Source organism: Poecilia formosa, unplaced genomic scaffold, assembly GCF_000485575.1.
Source record: "Poecilia formosa unplaced genomic scaffold, Poecilia_formosa-5.1.2 Scaffold16, whole genome shotgun sequence".
In the NCBI taxonomy this organism is placed as follows: domain Eukaryota; kingdom Metazoa; phylum Chordata; class Actinopteri; order Cyprinodontiformes; family Poeciliidae; genus Poecilia; species Poecilia formosa.
The window spans coordinates 4436078-4454853 of record NW_006799955.1 but is presented as its reverse complement, the minus strand read 5'-3'; the positions used below and the strand labels follow the sequence as shown (position 1 = coordinate 4454853).

General features: G+C 38.4%; 3 protein-coding genes across 5 annotated transcripts in view; all 3 read left to right on the top strand.

The window, feature by feature from the left end:
* On the top strand, positions 1-4437 carry LOC103134382 (plakophilin-4-like). The gene is made up of 4 exons (XM_007546611.2): positions 1-351; positions 468-608; positions 1322-1386; positions 3387-4437. Exons 1-4 carry the CDS (start codon positions 330-332, stop codon positions 3630-3632), a joined length of 474 nt encoding a protein of 157 aa, XP_007546673.1. The 5' UTR covers positions 1-329; the 3' UTR covers positions 3633-4437.
* Positions 4438-7270: 2833 nt separating this feature from the next.
* Positions 7271-9138, top strand: dap1b (death associated protein 1b). Of its 2 annotated transcripts, none has more exons than XM_007546610.2 (4): positions 7271-7393; positions 8240-8321; positions 8434-8500; positions 8613-9138. In XM_007546610.2, exons 1-4 carry the CDS (start codon positions 7324-7326, stop codon positions 8727-8729), a joined length of 336 nt encoding a protein of 111 aa, XP_007546672.1. In that variant the 5' UTR covers positions 7271-7323; the 3' UTR covers positions 8730-9138. The 2 variants fall into 2 exon arrangements, with proteins under 2 accessions (XP_007546672.1, XP_007546671.1); XM_007546609.2 differs by having other exon boundaries at positions 8240-8336.
* A 3704-nt stretch (positions 9139-12842) lies between these two features.
* tanc1b (tetratricopeptide repeat, ankyrin repeat and coiled-coil containing 1b) overlaps positions 12843-18776 on the top strand; it is a 100532-nt gene continuing 94598 nt past the window's right edge. For both annotated transcript variants that reach the window (XM_007546608.2, XM_016668715.1), the window contains exon 1: positions 12843-13078. The gene's annotated coding sequence lies outside the window, so the exon portion shown is untranslated. The remainder of the gene's footprint in view (positions 13079-18776) is intronic.

Here is an 18776-nt window from a genome sequence, read left to right as displayed (position 1 = left end):
CATGTATTTGAATGGCATGGTTACAACACAGACCTAAATCTTAATGAGAATAAATAACAATTAACAATTGATCTTCTCAGGCAAAGTTCAGATTTAATGTGCACAATGTTGGAAAAGCATTGACACTCCACAATTCAGCAATACTTTGTGTTGATTTATTACATAAAATCCCAATGAAAAAAAAGTTTTGATTTTGTCTTGGTTCCTCTGACTGCCACTTTCTCCCCTCACAGGATGGCTGGAACCAAAACCATTTCATCACCCCAGTGTCAACACTGGAACGGGACAGGTTCAAGTCCCAGCCCACCCTCGCCACCAGCACCGTCCAGATGTCTCCAGTCAACCACCCTGGTACGTTGTGGTAGCTTCGAACCCTGCAGCCAGGCAGCCGCAGTGAAACAGGAGCTGTGAAAATAAATATGCAATTTTTTTTATCTCTCTCTCTCTCTCTCTCTCTCTCTCCACAGCCGCCAGTGTCACGTCATCTCCGGCAATGTTGGGCATCAAAGAGCACAGAAGCTCAGTCAGAGATTATCAGAGAACTCATTCAACTATGCAGTTTTATAATTACCAAGGAGACGGCAGTATTCACAGAAAACAGTATACAGGTACTTATCTAAAAGATGGTGAACTTTAAAAAGAAATCTAATTTAAGTCGTGAATTATCTGCTCTATACTTGAGATCACTTTTTGCTCATTTCCACACGCCCATTTCGTTATCTCCTTTATTCTCCCTATTGCTCCCAGCAGATCCGCTTTTATCTCCCCACTATGAGCCCTATGACAATTGGTCAGTTTAACTGAGAGCTGTTTGTCCCTACAGCACTAAAGTCCATTTACTATCTAGAAGCAACTGCTTCACTATTCTGCTTTTAACACATTAGGTCCTAGTGAGTCATATGTCAGGGCAATCCAGACATACAGCATCCAGACGACAGCCCTCACCAGCCTCCACTGGCTGGTGGGATCAGGAAGCGGGCAGAGTAAACAAGCAAAACTGCAGCCTTGTCAATTCATGTTCTGGGCAGGGAAGTGGAAATTGAGTTTCTGGATTCCACCAGGTTGATAAAGTGCCAATGAAAATGCCCATCCCCGATGGTTATGTAAACTACAGTGCAGCACAGGCCAACCCCATTATTTGGTGGTATTTCTCTCCAGCGACGCACGGCCCATTTGATCCTACTCCATCTAAATACAGACATTTGCCCGTTGGGGATGTGCAGACTCTTTCTATGATATGAAATGAGGTGTTTTTGTATTAAATTCCTCCATTTTATTCACAGCAGCAGTAACTTTATTGTTTTGTGTGGTTTTTTTCCAGGGTCTGGCAAACCGTCTCCATATTACTACTCATCACCCACAAGAGAGGAGCCCAGAAGATCACAGGTGAATATAATATTTCTTCATAAAAGTCTGGTCAGACCTCACACCCTCTCCATTCTTAGCAACAACACAAGCGCAAATGAAGGAATAAACTTGTTTTATGTTTGTTTTTGTTTTTTTAGGTCATTTATTTCTTGATTTACTTTTTAACTTGGTTCTAAAAACCAAGCATGACACATTAAATGTATTTAATTTTACTTCACAGTCTTTCATTGTAGCCATAATGACTAACTCATAGCCGAGGCTTTTTCACTCTCAAATGTTTTATCATGTTGCTCAATCAGACATCTCCACATTCAAAATTTGACACATTCACAGTCACTTTGACCATCGCTGTCTGCCACCTTGACTATAGCAACATAACATTGGTCAGTTGTTTCTCAAATATTTCTGAGGATAAAAGTTGTCCTTTTATTTTAAGTTCTATGTGGACAATTTGAAGGGATATAAAGACAAATATTTAAAGTAAATTAAATCAACCCTCATTGTAAGGAAAAAAAAAGTGAAGCTTTCCAGTTCATCTACGCCACTTTATAAATACAAAGACCCTGTTACGCATTCTGCTGCCGTTGCTGGGAATAACCCAGCACATCAGCCATTGTGTGAGCAAGAGTGAATGTGACTGCTGGGATTGGGATGTCCTCTCTGTGTCTCGGGCAGCTGTCCCTGCAGGACACGTCCATGTGTGCCCATTCAGATAACAGACACGAGGAGAGGAAGGCATCAAGCGTGTGAGCGTGCTCCGGGAGTTGTAAACATTCCTTGTGGTAGAATTAAATGTAAATCATCAAGATTTCTTTGGGATCAGTAAAGTATTTTTGAATTTAATTGGATTTGAAAATAGTCAAACTAGAGTTACCAAAGCTAAATGACAATACCTACATTGGCAGATCACATCAAACTGAATATCAGAGTATATGTACGTACCAGATTATGTGTGTACTAAGTTAGAAAGTCCATAAAGATTCCTTTCTATTTTATGAAGAAATATAAAGCAAACCCTAAAGCAGTTAGGGTTTGTATAGACTTAACTTTATAGTTAAGTCTATACAGTAAAACGGTCACACTTCCTTAAGGATTCTGGCTTCCATAATGCTTTATTCTATTTAAAAATGAAAAAAAAATAACTTACTTACATTTTAGGATGCTTAAGCAAGAAAACATTTGCATTTCAGAATCTGTAGGCTGCAGACTCCAGCACAATGTCACATTCACAGTAGACCCAGCCCACAACAAGACATTAACAAAGTAAACAGGGTTCCTGTGGGTTCTTCAGGTGGTACATCAGAAACACAGTGTGCTCATCATGATGTGTTTGTGTTCCTTAACTGTTCTGAGCATGCACAAAGCTTGTGTGATGGTATCCTGGTGCCTAGCTTATCAACGAAGTGTGTGTTGTGTGATGACAGGCTTTTCTGGCCTCACACCAAAGCAGCATCCAAACCAAGTCTATTTTGGGCTGGCAACTCTGCAAGTATTTTATCTCAGCATTTTTGCCAGTAAACGTATGGTATCTATATTAACAGCAACATCAACAATTTATGACTCTGAGACCTCACTAATGAACAGAACAGTTGGATCTCATCAGTATAAAAATGATAACAGTCATTATGATGGACTCCTTGGAGTCTATCCAAGCAGATGTACATTAAGTAATAAAAAACATTAGGGCCAAGAATACAGCCTTGAGCAATTCCACTGGAAAGATTTGGCATTTATGACATGACCTGATTCACATGATACCAAAAGATCTCCAAGAATGGTAAAGATAGAAGTAAACACAAGAGGTAAAGTCTCCCCTGTCTGCTGCCAGCAGAATCCCCTTGGAGATGTTCTTGGGGTTCATGGAAACCACAAAGTGGTCTTAGATTTGGTGATGGGCTTCTAACTGTGAACACTGCATTTAATCAAGGAATTTAGAGTAAATTCATTTTGGAAAAACTTCATTAATACAAATCCTAAGAATGAATTAACGCAAGGCCTCCCCGCCTCTTTTCTTGCAGGCTGTGTATTACACAGAAGAGCCGTGTCGAAGGAATTACGACACATACAGGATGTACCTGCAGCATCCCCACGGCTACGACGATGCGTATTTAGAAGAAGTCATCACCTACCCTCCTACAGCAGACTACAGCTCCCAGCCTCATGGACTGAAATCCACCTCTAACTATGTGGACTACTATGCTAGCACACGGAGGCCTTCCTACAGGGCAGAACAGTACCCAGGTTCTCCTGACTCCTGGGTATAAGTCCGCAGACGGATCTGCTGTACAATCTTGAGAACATTTTTCCAGACCGATTTCTTCTTTCACCCTGCAGCAGAGGCAAGGAGCAACACAGGAAACTTCTTTCATGAACTTGGCTTTATGAGTGTGTTTGTTTTAAAGTGGATGTGCTTGTATGGAGAGGTGAGTTCAGCAGAGCGGCAGCAGATGGAAAGACGGGATGTGTGCCAAAGAGGGAAATCATGGAATGTTTTTAAAGATTATTTTTCATTTCAAGAGTAAGATGGAATCATGGCAGGGGGAGGGAGGGGTAGGGGCGACGTCGAGGGAGAATCCAGGACACTATCGTGAGAAGACGTGTGTCATGTCGTGTGTAGATATTAGCTTTAATTTTCTTCAAGGAACTCATAAGTGTGAGAGCATGGTTAAAGGTGTGAGTCACGTTAGCGAGGGTCCGCGGTACGAGTCAAGATGTGGGGGGGAAATGTATGTGCTGAAGCCAAAACGGATCATGAACTCATTTGTAAAGAAATAAAATAAAAAATAAAAAAGACTAATTAACTAATGATGTTAGATTGTACAGAGGGATCAAAGTTTATCTGTACTTAATGTCGAAACTGTGTAATGCAATGGAGTCTTGTACATTTCTTTGATTTTATTGTAAATACAGACAAAAATCAGCATTACTTTGGTTTACACATTAGCACTGGTTAAAAGACTAAACAACTTGTGCCATGTTCTAAAGATATATAAATATACAGATATGTGGAAAAAGATGGCATCGTGACAACTATGTGAACAAAATAAAAGGTCATTTTTGTTTTTTAAACCAGTTGTGTGATTCTCCTTATTCTAACAAATGGCGTGGAAGTGTTCAGAGAGACCTGAGGGCCGTGCTCTCCTACAGTCTGAGGGTTTCATTTGATGTTTGCACAGACGTGGGTGAATGAAGGAGGCTTTGAACCATCTGTAAAGCTCCTGATGCTTTATGTACTCTAAACCCAACACTAAGCCTACACCTGTGCAAAGACATCATTAAAATATATATAAACTTAAATCGTGTTTTTTTTTAAACCACAGGATTATGCTCATGAGTGGTGGCTTATTTGTGAAAATGTCTGTAAGTTTTAAGTTTAAAATATACCTTCATGATGTCAATATTAACATCGTAGGTACAGTGTAGGACATATTTATTTTGCAGCAGATGCTTTAAAAGCACAGAATCACTTTATTTCAGACAGATAATCTCAGCAGCAAAACGTGGCATCTTGAGGTCATCAAGTCTCCATAGCAACCAATGTAAGCCTCCTGTAGGCCTGACGGTTGTTTGGGATGTTCCCGTTCTACCATAACAGATGTAAATGTATGTAGTTTACTAAACTGCTGACACTTTTAACTGGACTTGGGTTCTTTGGTCAGACGAGGCTAATATTGAGTTTTAAAAGCAACAAACCAACTTGATTTAGTGAATAGGTGGGAAAGCATTTTGGGGTTTTTTCATGGCAGAGGATCTGTGATGCTCTGGGCCAGTTTCTCATCAAAAGACACATCTGATATGTTAGAAGTCTGGAAAGTAGAAATAGAAAATTTTAGAAAACCTGATTGTTGCTTTTCTACAATAACACAAACCTGTCATCCACCTACCAGAACAAGACAATTTAAAAGCTGTGCAAGCAAAAAAGAGCATATTGGAAAATACTGCAGCAGTGTCACAAAGGCGAGCGTCTAAACTCTAGGCTGGAAATTCATTATTTCTGCATGCATCACTGTGCTCCTTCAAAAACTACAAGTACTATCCTTTAAAACCACAATATGTCCCTAGACGTGTTGCATGCCTGTTTATTCTTGCATTTTTTACCTGGCAATCAATTTTTTCTATGTATTTTCTATTAAATATACTTTTGTTAGTTTCCATGTCGTGTCTGAGTATGTGTTATGTTCTTTATGTTCACATGTTCAGTCAATTGCAACAAAGCAATTGACTGAACAAGGGAAACATTTGGAGCTCATCATGACTGCAAATAGAAAACACATTTTTCACTTTATTTGACAAAAGCAGGGATTTGTCCATATAAAAACTTTGTGGATACAAATTTTTCACCAGCTTTCCTGTTTTTTTTTTTTTGTTGTTGTTTTTTCAGATTGCTTCAAATGAAGAGGAACTTCTTTTTTAGCATTGTTTTTGATCAGCTGCCTGATTAATGAAGGTAGGCAGATGCTCTGGAAAAGGTGTGGCTGAAAGAAATGCGAGCTGAAAGGAATTATTACTTTCCACGATAAAACACGTAAGGTTCTATTTGTACTCTACCAAAAATAAATTTATCCACCTGCAGGTCTCTTTCTAACAACTTGCTCAAGTTCAGCTGATGCTTTCAGTTTAGCTTCTTCGGACCTTATCATGAGTGAGGGATTTCATATGCAACTAAATCTAATAAAACTTATCTTATAGAACTTAATGACGATGCAATGAAGTCAGATACACTACGACATCGTTGTTTATGGTCTTTCATCAGATCAAGCCTCACATGAGCACCGAAGCATCCTTTTTTGAATAAAAAAACAGAAGAAAACAATATAAGTTTTCAAAGAAAATTCTAGGAGAAATCAGTACAGACTTGACTGGTTCATAAACTTGCTGGATGTTTTTTTTTTTTTTTTTCCAGGATTGCCTCTTTCCTTTTTTTCTTTCGCGGATGTTTTTAGGCAGCCAGTGTGAACGTGCATTACTGTCATCAAGTGGAAATGAAATTGGTGCCAGAAGAAAACAATCAAATTCATATTGAGGTGAATTCCATTAACTTATTAGGTGACCACTTAAAGAAAATGGTTGCACTAGGCTTTATGGGTACCGAGGTGAAAGCTGACAATTTTTCAGGTGTTTACTTGTAAAATAATAATAAAAAAAAAAAAAGTTTAAAAATTATGGGTAACTTTGCAATTTAAAACAATACAACTCAAATAAAATACACTTTAAAAAAATTGAGGCAAACCTTGTAGTTGGAGAGTTCTTGATTTTGAAAGTCACTGTCGTCTAAATGCCAACAATGAAAAAATTCAGTGCCAATTTTAGTTTCGTGAATTCAATACATATTTAATAACTCACACTTCTTATTTTATAGAATATTAGTCTAGCACATATGAGTAGCTTTGAACGGAACCTGGTTTGTGAGTAAAAGACCAGAGAAAAATGGTGAAATAGCCTTTTCTTAAGTTGCCTCCCATTTCATAAGATTCAGATCTATGTCAAATGGAAATTTTAATTGTATGTCTGGAAAAGTCAGAATATAAACAGAGGAAACCTTTTCAGGTGAGATTACTTTTCTATAGGCCCATTTGGAAAAAAAAAAAAAAAGCCACAGCTTTGGTTGGCTATGTGCATAATGTCTAGAGCATATCACTGAGAGGAAAAAAAAAACTTAAGATGAGAGGGAAGCCACTTTTGCAAGAAAACTACACGTTATTAACAACAAGTGAAACAAACTGGTTGAGTGTTTGAGAACACTCAACCAGTGTTCTTCTGGCTTCATTTCTTCTGGTTTCAGTTCTTCTTAAATAGTTTCAACATCTGTTTGTTTTTAAAGAGAGAGAGAGAGAAAGATTGAAATGATGGGCGTGTCTGCGGCTTCCTGTAGATTCTGAGCATAAAAACAAGCGAGTGGGCGTTCACAGCACTTTGCTGCGGATCTTCTCTGCGCTGCGGAAACTTTCCAACAAAATGGTGCAACAACTCTCCAAATCCGGAGCAAAAGACGCTCATCTGCTCAAAGCTGGGCACCCGCCAGCAGGTAAACAGATGTTCACATCAACTTTTGTAGGTGCTTGTTTTGTTGTTTTTAGGTTTAATCAAAGCGTTTTTGTCCTTGTGCTGTCTGACCCAGATACACAGTCATGCAGAAAAACACACAATAGCTCGACTTTGCTCCTGCGGTTTTGAAATAGTTCTGGTTTCCAAGTTTGTTGGGTTGCATTATTATTAGTTCACCTCTCTGCAAGACGTTTTGCTGAAAAGCGTCCGGATGTTGTCGGATGTTTTTTTTTTTTTTTTAAAGGCCTTGTGGCGTAAAAAAGCGTGACAACTCCGCTCCTGCGGGCGCAGTTTGCACACAAGGTGTTAATCAGTTTACTGCGGCAGCTTAGTTTCTAATGCTAATGCATCGAGGTTTCAAATCTGCCAAGATCCAAAATATAACTTTACTCATTTATTTTTTAAAACATGCAACTAAAATTAAACTTGTGTAAATATTTAAATACACAAAATCATTGAAATGCACATTACTTCAGAAACCCATTAATTAAAAACAGTTTAGTTCATCTCAGATAAATCAAATTATTCCGTACATATTTTTGTTCTGCTACAGTCCTTCTCGAAATGATTTTGGGCTCGTCAGACACTCCCCCTTGCGAATGATTGGTAAACCTGTTATTGCAAACCAATGGGCTCCTCTGTATCCATTTTAGCCCCGCCCACTGACTTAAAACTCATTCTGCAACTCGCGTTCTTTCAAACTTTCGAGTAACCCAGCAGAATACCTTAAATGGCCACATTTTAAAACAAGTTACATTTATTTGTACATCTAATGCATAAAGTCAGAACTGAAATGAACACCCCTTTTATATTTTATCGTCGTTAGTGAAGGCAGGAGGAAAACGAGTTGCCAAGAAAACCCTGGAGGACGGATCTGCCCATGGGACTCCTGAGAAAGAGACAAAGAGGTCTGATAAACTCAGGTACAGCCCTACGCCACTGCCCTGGCTGAACTAAGAAGCCTTGGCTAATTAAGTGAATCTCGTTTGTTTTTCTTTTCTTTTCTTCAAACCTGTGCAGCCGGTCTCTTGCCACCTCCAACAGGATGCAACAAGTCGGGCTTCTTCTGACTGGGACTCTTGACAAGGTTAAAAATAATAATAATAAAACAGAATCTATTTATTTGGCTTGCCTAATTGAATTCCGTCTAGATTTCCATAGTTGCTAATTTATAAAAACCTCTGCTTGATATTTTACAGCTGAGTCATGACTTTCCAGAGACCCCTGTGAGCGTGAGGCACAGCAAGGTGCGCCCTGCTGTGGAAAGGTCTCACTGCCCCCGGACCTTCTGCATCCAGCAGCCCAGGAAGTGGTGAATTTGCCTAAGAATACCCCAGAGCCTGTTGTGTTCAGTCTGTTGTCAAACGTTAAACTCTTGAGGGGAAGTGGCAGGTTCTCTGTGAGGTGCTGATTTAAACCATTTACCGTTTAGAAGAAAAACAACTTTCCTTTTGTGCTAAGCTTTTGAAGAAGAATCATGATGTTCAGCTGTTTTTTTTTATTTTTTATTTTTATTTTCTTTTAATCTTTTTGAAAATGCTGTAATTTTGCTTGCTGACTGTTTATGGGGGGAATGCATGGCAGATGGGTTAAAGTAACTTGATTAATGGATTAGAGGCATGTAGGTGAAGCTTAAAAAGCCTCTTCTTTTGTTTATAGGCTCTCTACGTTAAACTCTGCATTGTAGATTTGTATAAAAAAATAAATATGCTATTGCAGTTTGAATGTCTTTTTTTTTTTGTGTGTGTGCAATTTCCATTGAGTAGAGACGCCCACTAGATGGAGCCAAAATACAATTTCTAAGCTGGGGCCAAGAACAAAATGCATACAGTAAGTTTAACTCTCAGTACTACAGGTATCATGCATGTTTGCTCCAACACATGGAATTGAAATGACTGGATCAGCTCTGCATAAGCCAGTAATCTGAATGGAGAACACTGTGCATCTGATGTGAAATGGAAGTTTAATTCTTTGTTTATGTTCATGGACCTGGCCAATACATCTGGCAAGTAAATCATGCAGGTTTCTAAAAGAATAAAATAAATGTGATGCAGAAAATGATGTTGAAGATTTTTAACAGGCTAGCTTTGTCTTAGCAACAGGGAATTTGAGAGGACAGTTGACTTTTCCCACTTCGAAGTGGAAAACCTCTTTTTCAATGTAGATCTGGTCAAGAATTCTTGACCAGATCTACATTGAAAAAGAGGTTTTTCATGTCAATGCGACTTTCCTGGTTAAATATACAATTGGGGATTAGCTATGGTTAAGAGGAAACAAAGGAAAGATATAAAATATGTTCACATTTTACCTTCCATGCGAAATCTGTAAAAAAAAATATTTGGATTAGAAAACTGTTTAGCTATTGTTGCAGAGGCTCATGGAATAACTCTCACTTGCAAAAAATGCAAGACTTGGAAGTTTATCTTATATAATGATGCCAGAAAGGGCCTTAAACAGACCACGAAAAAATAGGGAGATACAGAATGAAGTCTGATTTTTACCACAACAAAAACCGATGTTGGGACAAGCAGCCTGTTTAGTTCTATGCAAGAAAATTTATTTGACAGTCAGTTTTGCATCAGAACCACTTTTTAGTGGCAAATCTGGAAAAAAAAAAAAAATCACACCATAAAATTAGTTCTACAACTCTAAGGATTATATTGTATTTGGGATTTAGGGTGCATCTTCTCATCCTCTGTGTATCCCACCTCTTGTATAATAAATGTAATGGAAAAAAAAAACTCTTTTTGATTCCAAGCTTTTATAAGAAACCTGCAGAACTCTTTTTGGAAACACTCAACTTTGCAGCTCTATGTGTCTGACGGGATTAGTTACAACCTTGTAAGTTTGAAAATACATCATCTCCTCCAACCCCAGCCCCAAAATCAGTCTGTGCCCCGTTTCTGTTTCTGTGGACAGATCCACAAACAATATCTGCTCATTTGTTTGCTGGGAACGTACACAACAGTCGCCTTGTGAACACAATGTGCTGACATCAGATCCCTCTGTGACCTTCATGCTGTTCGTGCACGCCTTTGATGCCATCTGTGTGCAAAGTTGAGAGACCTCCTCAGGTCTGTTTGAGGAGTCAGAGCAGCCGGTGGTCCCCTGACCTGCAGGCATGGGGCATTTCACTGCCAATGAGGGCCCATGAGGGGCCCTGGAACTCACATCGCCACAGCAGAGAAAACCCCCCTCCCCCTGTGTGGTGGCTTTGTCACAAGGGATGATAGAGAGAAAAACATGATGCTGACGTATTCCCATCATTCTTTCAAATTGCATACAATTGTATTGCCTCCAGAGGGCACCACATACAAGGACAGAACAGCATGGGTGGATTTACAGAGACACCTTGGCTGTTCATGCTTCATCCAATAATGCTCTTTTTTAAACACTCCTATATATTCACGAAAGTAACAGTTAATTTTCCATCTTTCTCAGACTCAGTATGACAATTGATCATACTGTTACAGTGCATTTATCTTGTTTAATCAATGTATTGATCTATTACCTGGGCAAAAACTGTCAATGCAATCAGGAGAGAAAAGAATAGCTCGGTTGAAAAGAGATACTGGATCAATACTAGCTACATCCAAAATTATAACATTTGCATTTCACAAATGTTCAGAATATGAACATTTTATTACACTTGATTTGCGCAGAATAAATTGAGTCATTGTGACAAACTAAACAATACTATTCTTTTGATTATTCCTCTCTAGAGACAGGTAAATGTCAGCCTATGAGACGTTTAGTCACTAAAATCTAAAGACTAGGATGTTGGTTTTAGTAATTTGAGGTGGGGAATAAACCCCCCCCAAAAAAACAACAACAACAACAAAAAAAACAGTTCAATGCAATTTGCATCTGAAAGTAAACTAACGGTGTTTCAGTTCCAAGTTTAAAAAACAATGTGAAAGATCTGCAGTGACAAACTAACTACTGTCAGCAAACACTGAAGCAATGCTTTCACAAAGGAAGGTTGTATTAGTATTGTGTGCTTGAAAGTCTCAACAGAACAAATTTACAAAGTTGGGCTGCATTAGTTGGCTTTGCTGCCTCGCAATACGAAGGTTTCACATAAAACATGTCTGTTCTCCCTGTGCTCATCACATAGTCCAGAAAGATGGCTGCCACATTAACTGGTCTCTGTAAATTGCATGTACATTGCATGATTAATTACCATACCATTATATGCTTTATTTGTTGTGGCATGACTACACTGTTTTTCATTTGTACATTGAAGAAATATGTGTTTGAAGATATTGTTTCTAATGAAAACCATGTATAGTTTTTGTTTGTTTAACAGAATTTCTTTGCTATCTATGGTGTATTTCTTTTTAAAGAAGTAAAGATTTCACCACAACATTTACCAAAAATAGATTGCTTATCTAAAACTACTCTGAAGGAACAAAAAAAAAAGAAAAAAAAAAAGAAGCAAATTCTGCTTTTTGTTTATTTGGCTTAATCACAGATCGCACAAAAATCAAGCTACCTCTGGGGCCTGAGGAAACGAAACGAACCTATGCAAGTGAAGCTTTATTTGAGTTGCAGGGCTTCAGATTTAAATCTTTGGGCCAAAGCTTGACTCAGATGAGTCCCGAAGCCATACTATAAACTGAAGGAAACAATGATTGCCTGCAGAACTCAACACTCCTGTTATGTTGTGGGTCAAATTGACCCAGGAACGTTATTGCTGCACCTCAGAAACGAACATAACAGGAGGGTTAAACTGTTCACTTTCCATATCTGTGTGTGTGTGTGTGTGTGTGTGTGCGTGTGTGTGTGTGTGTGTGTGTATATATATATATTTATATATGCCGGAAAACAATCCTCTGACACTATATGGATAGTGACCTCACAGGCAACATAAAGTAAATGGTCAGTACAAGCTGAGGTGTGCAGTATAACAACATTTATAAAAAAAATGTACTTCAAATTGCTAAATCAAATACCCACATTGTTCTTAGTAACATCTGACAACCAACACAGGCATGGACTGGGAATAAAGAGGAAAAAAGGGAGGGAATAAACACAAGTGTGTAGGGGGAAGCTAATCAGCAGCCTTATGTGATGTCACTAGACTTATGATTGGTTTTGGGAGTGTAGAATTTACAACATTCACAAAATAGTAAAACAAATAGAAAACCTGCCGTTTATAACTTTTTTTTTTTTTTAGATGATTATATCAAGAAAATGACTGATTTCAGAAAAAACAGTGGTGAGTAGCTTTAAACAATATTTTCCACGCACAAACCTAGCTAAAATTGTATTACAACTTGTATTTATTTGGGATCAGGAAAGTGTAGAACAGTTTAATGGTTTTTTTTTTTGATGGAATCTCGTGTGGGCTATATACTACATTTCTGTCCCTGTAACCCTGCGGCTTCTATCTCCTGCTTCCTTTCATGTCCACGATGCTTTTCCAGTGGGAGGAGGGAGGACGCGGACTTTGTTCCCCGAGCTCTGCCTCCAGATGACCTCATGCCGGGGAAAAGAGGAGGAGAAGAAGTAGGAAAAGGAGGAGTCCGCGGCGTGCTCGTAGTCTACCTTGCTGAATCAAACTGGGTCTGGGACTGAGTTCGTGTGGAAGTACGCTGTAAGAACCGGGAGAACTCCCCCCCCCCTTTTTTGCCGGCACTGTGATCTCCATGACATTTACCAGGTAAGACTTTAGAAGTGCTGTTGTGGAGACTGTTGATTGGAGGGTGTGTGAGGAGTTCAGGGGAGATGTGTCACGTTTTAGCTGGAAGTTTGTGAAGAGGAGAAATGCCGAGACATGCCCATTGAGTAGCCATGGGAAGCAGCGGGGCAGACAGCTGACTCACTGTAACTCCAATTAAATATTTCTGTCTCGTTTTTATAGACTCTCGTTATTTTTGTTTGTTTGTTTGTTTGTTTGTTTCAGTTATAAAACTCTTCGAACTTTTGAGGCTGAGTTTGCTTTGAACATCAGCGAGCACACACACCATTCAAACTCCAAAACTGGCGCTAAATGAAAGCGTTTCACCGCTGTTTCATCACTCAGGACGCTAACGTGAAGAAATGCGTTGCGCATATAAATAAGTCTTTAAAGTAGCAGTGCTTTAATTGGGTTATTTATTTACTAACGCAGTTTAAATTGGGTCATTCCTCTGGATAGGTTTGAGTGTGATTTATACAGCAGTGTGAAAAATGTGAGGACACCCCTCTAAATATTTAGTTTTCTATTTAAAAAAATATTTCCAAATTCAGGCTTAATTATCTTTTTGTTTATATGTAGGAAGTGGTTTAGTTGAACTTAAGCAACTAAAGTAAATCTCATCTTTCAAAAGAGCTTGTCAAGTCAGAGTGAGGACACCATACCCTCCTAATTATTTCAACTTCAAGATGTTTTTTAGTCGTTTTCAAGTCATGGCAGCAACACCTTAAGGAGACCAAGATCTGGGCTTTGACTTGAATCATCGCATTTCTTAAATCTCACTTAGTCATCTATTGGACTAACTTGTGAGTAATTTTTATTGCACAGTTTCCATTCTGCTTTAGCTTAATTTTAATGTTTTATTTACTTGTTTATTTATTTTTTCCTCATGCCCCCTCTGATACTTTACAGTTTACGATGAACATTTAATGGTGACCTGGATAGATTTTGCTACAGCAAAGCATCTACAAACCATGACACTTTCACCTATTAATGTTTGTCATTTGGTTGTAAAAGCTGGCACTGGTTGATCTTACACATTTTCTGTGTCACTTTTGTGTTTATATTGCTGTTGCTCTGTAAATGAATTTTTAGCCATCACATATTTAGTGGAACTGCAACTGAACTGCCCTCCAAGCAGCACTCTGTTTATGACTGAATACTATTTTGAAATTCAGAAATTCCTTAAACTGCAACCTTCAATGGCAAATACAAGGCCGACAGCACAACCAGTTGCAAGATCACAAATCCAACAGTTGGAGCAAAAACTGCAAATGTACTGATGGTAAGGTACTATGAAACAAAACTATATGTTTCATGCATTGTTTATTGAATATTCTTCTGAAAGAAATCCAAAATCCAGACAGCAGAAAATCTACAAAGACTTCAGCCTCCTAAATGTTATGGCTCATGAATGCATCATAGGTTCTGCTTGTTTTGACTGAAGGTTAGTCATAACAAGAAACACTATGCTTGGGTTCATACAAGGGAAAATCTATTAGATGTACCAAAGGATAAGAACAAATGTTAAAAGAAACCACAGATCCACTAATCAATTGGACAGTGATTGACGTCGCCATTTTTCCCTTTTATGTGTTTGGGAAAATACCAAAATAAAAAAAATGCTACTTTTTCTATTATGTCCTACTTTTAAATTCTATAAAAACATCAACCAATAATGTGTTATTTAAAAGAGATCATAGAGATTATATTGTGATTGCTTCATTGAAATAAAAACTAGAGCTGCAATAACAATATTAGTGCTCCAATTAACAGTTATTTTATTTGGTGGAAAAGCTATCCATTATTAGATCTGCCATTTTAGAGTTTGTATTTCCCAAAAAGCTCAACAGAACTAATCTGATTCTGGCATCTATCACTGGGCAAGATTCAGCAAATCAAAGTTTGCTTCTGACTGCTCTCAAACATTAACTTGGTGTCAGTTTAAAGGAGCTATTGATTATATAAGTACATTATGTTGATACATTTTAGTTAGATTCACATTATTATAAAGAGATTCATTTTAATGCCTCACTGATGAGATATTTGAAGACACTGGTTGCACTTCCTCCAACTGTGCCGACCTGTTTGATGCTCATCCCCGGTCTGTATTTTGAGATTGGATGGGGCATTTTATAAAAGCAGAAGCCAGCCCAGATTTATATGAGGGGTAAAGTACAGTAATTTTGTCCACCCACTTAAACTGAGTCATTGAAGTTTGACGACAGACGGGCAGGCTGGCTGTATATAACCTGAGCAGTTTTCTGGTTGTCGTCAGATAAGGAGTGGTACTTCTGTCCGGTGCTTTGAAAATCAAAGTTGTGTTTCAACGTCTTTAAAGGACGTATCAGAAGGGAGCTGACTTTGATTTTGAGCTCATAAATTCATTGATTCAAGGTCCTCTCTGGATCGGATTTATGAGAGTTTTTGTCTGTACAGCCTCCTGGCTTTCTACCTTGACAGGGCTTGTTTTGCATTAGAAACCCCAACAGGTGGGAAAGACGTTACGGAAAACCGTTGCGGTCAGATCATGTGACTGTGCTGTGTTAACTTTCCAGTGTAATTTCATCTAATTTTACACAGATGATGAAACCATCAGAATGGATTTGCGTGCCTTTGTGCCAAAGCTTGATTCGTCCCAGTTGTCTGTCGGAAGATGCCTGCTTTACAGAGCAGTCATCTTGTTAAGAGTGGGGGAAGACAAGGGGGGCGTCTTTCCCCTCTCAGTCTATGCAGAGCCTGGTTCCCATGGTCCAATGCCAACTGGCCAATAAAAGATGCTGGCATCAGAGTTGCATTGTGATGGCCGAGGAGGGAAACTTACGGGAACCACTGACCCGACAGAAAGTACATACTGAGTCGTTGCTGTTATTTTGCTGAATGAATTTTGTCCTTCAAAGGCGGCTTCACAGCTTCTCCCAAGCAGAAAGTCCAGATTTAAAAAGTTTGTCCGCTGAAATGCAGTGATGCGGATTTCTGCTGTAGATGAGGCAAACGTCTTTGCTCCTGCCTAGCCATGTGACTGCATGGTATTTTACGGAGCAAAGAGTGTTACTCCGGAACGCATTATGTTGCATCACCTCTAATCTGCTTTAAACGAATTATGTTACTTTTATCTCAGTTTGCTTTGGCAAGCTACGGTCTGAGGAAAACTCTTTGAAACTCTTTACAAGTCAGTGTTTCGGTGAGCACAATGGCCTTCAACTTAAACGGGAAAAATAACTTGTGTGATCACATTGTTATTCATCGTACCTTTTAACATATTATCTGTCAGTTTGCCTCAAAGCCAAACTCAGAAATCATTTCTTGATTTTTATCTGGAAAGCTTCAGCCACAATTGACGATTCCCTAGTGGTTGTTTTTGTTCTCTCGTCTGCTGTGCTGGATTTTCTGTTTACAAAATAAGTTGATCCTCAGGAAAGTATTCATGTGTTCACAGCTTTGGAATGGAGGATCATAAACAAGCCCCTTTTGAAAAAATTGTGTTACGTAATAATATTAATGTCTTACAGAAGCCTTTGTTGTGCTTTTTGAAATGAACCGGTTGCCCCCATTTTATGGTATGATGACTAAAACATATGGTATCGCGTCTAATGTGGAAATTTCAAATCCTGAATGTGTAAAGTTCTGCTATTGTTTCAGAAAACTGTAAAGATTGTTCCTCAAACTTACTTAAAAGTTCAATTAACATTTATTTTACTTCAGCTTTTCCTTCTGACGTAAGCAACGCTATTTTGTGAACACCAGCTAAATGAAATATTTTCAAAGTGTTTATTGTGCAAAACCTTTTGCAGTTTTGTTTTTCATGGAGTCGCACATAAACAAGAAGTCAGATGCTTAATGGACAGCCTGCTCAAAAGCTTCAAAACAGAGCTACAGCTGGTGCTCCTTTACTGTCTACAAGTAGATAAGTGTAAATTAGGATATGATTTGGAGTCCTTCTTTTTAACCAGCTGTCTGGCAGTGCACAGCAGCAGGTGGAGGAATAGCGTCTCTACATCACCACGTGTATGTACGAGCAGAGAAAACTCTCTGCGACTTATTAAAAAGTTAAAGACAAGAATGGTAGAAAAATGTTTGCCGTTATAAAAGTGCCTGCTTGTCCCACATTGGCGTATTTCATAAAGATGGAACCATCTTCTTCTATGGGATTAAATGTCCAGATGACCATAAAGAAGGTTCAACATGGACACTTCCAAAGACCCCATATGTGGATGTTTACCCTCTGACTTGTGTTTGGAAGGACCTCTCAGCTGCAGCTGTTACTGATTCACACTTCAGTTCAGACTTTCTAAAACGCCCAGAAATGGACAAGGGGAGCTTAGGAGATTAGTGATATTAACTTAACAACTTGTGTTGCAGTCATTTGTTCAGTGAAAACATATTTTGGAGGCAGATGCACATTAGGGTCCGTAATCAGCAGAGTTTAAGGGGAAAATGGGGAGCTTCCTTTGCTGGCGTGCAACACACAAACTGCAGTACATATGTTTGATCTCTTAGGAAGGCTGTTGCAGATAAAGCTCTTAAAAACTGAACATGTCCGTCTTTTGTTCACAATTTTACCATCTCCACATGTCACTGTTGTGCAGAACATGTGTTCTCTGGTTCCTTTAATGCTCCTCCGGTCTTAATCTCTGCATGTGGGGAGGAGGCAATTAAGATGAGTGACTGAGCTACTAATAAATCAGTCATCAACAAAGAAAGCATGCAAACAAGATGGCTGTCCTCAGCTCGATGTGCTCTTGATGTAACAATGAATCAATGAAAAATATCTCATTTGGCTTTATTAGATTGTCCCATCAGTTAACTAGGTTTCTGCAATAATGTTGCTATAAAACCATTGTGTTTTTTTTTTTTTTTTTTTTTTTGTGTGTTTGTTCAGTGCTAGCTTTGCCTAATTTATGATATTTAAACAGAATCTTTTGGTAGTTTTTCATTGTATTGTAAATGATAAAGGAAGAATTGATTAGTGATGGAAAAGTTCTTCTTAATATGAATGATAAAGTGAATAAATAACTTCCTCATTAAAAAAAGACCCTACAATGTCATTAATGGTTTGTTGCTGGAGCCTCCTTTTAGACTTTAAAACATTCCTGTCAATGTTTTACTCCTGGTCAAATACCAGAGTTCCCTAGGAGGCAAATGTCAAATTTAACTGAAGTTCCAGTGGTCCATCGTTTTTTTTTCTTCCTTTTCTCTCCAGAGCTTCATTAACTGTGTACTGGAAATCAGTACTAGTGCAGTCAAGTTTAATATGTTGAAATAGAAGAAGGTAATGACAGCAGTTCTCTTGAGGGGACAGAATGAAGTTGTGCCTTTTTGTTTTTTAGAGATGGGAAGGAAAGGGGAGGATAAATAAATGAGTCCAGTTTAGTCATTTGTCTCTCTTTATTCTTACATGGGATGTAACAAAGTTATTTAGTCATGATTGCTCTGTCTCAAATTGTCTAGAGATCTTTTTCACCTTGTAGATGAAAAGATCTAGTCACTGCTAGAGCTGAGGCAGCTTTTAATTACCTACCGCCTTAGGCGTGAGAAACAACCAAAAAATGCTCAATCTTCTCGATTGCTAGCAGTTACATCTCATCAGAGGTAATGTGTTGTTGGTTGTGGTAAGTCCTATGAAGTTCAAATTTATCAAATTCGAGAAAACACAGTCAAAAAAAAAATATATATATATATT

Excerpts from the sequence above, each read along its gene's own strand:
- LOC103134382 (XM_007546611.2), top strand. The coding sequence starts at position 330 with ATGTCTCCAGTCAACCACCCTG. Across the intron at positions 609-1,321 it reads TCACAGAAAACAGTATACAG|GGTCTGGCAAACCGTCTCCA; the intron begins GTACTTATCTAA and ends GTTTTTTTCCAG. Across the intron at positions 1,387-3,386 it reads AGGAGCCCAGAAGATCACAG|GCTGTGTATTACACAGAAGA; the intron begins GTGAATATAATA and ends CTTTTCTTGCAG.
- dap1b (XM_007546609.2), top strand. The coding sequence starts at position 7,324 with ATGGTGCAACAACTCTCCAAATCCGGAGCAAAAGACGCTCATCTGCTC. Across the intron at positions 7,394-8,239 it reads AGCTGGGCACCCGCCAGCAG|TGAAGGCAGGAGGAAAACGA; the intron begins GTAAACAGATGT and ends TATCGTCGTTAG. Across the intron at positions 8,501-8,612 it reads TGACTGGGACTCTTGACAAG|CTGAGTCATGACTTTCCAGA; the intron begins GTTAAAAATAAT and ends GATATTTTACAG.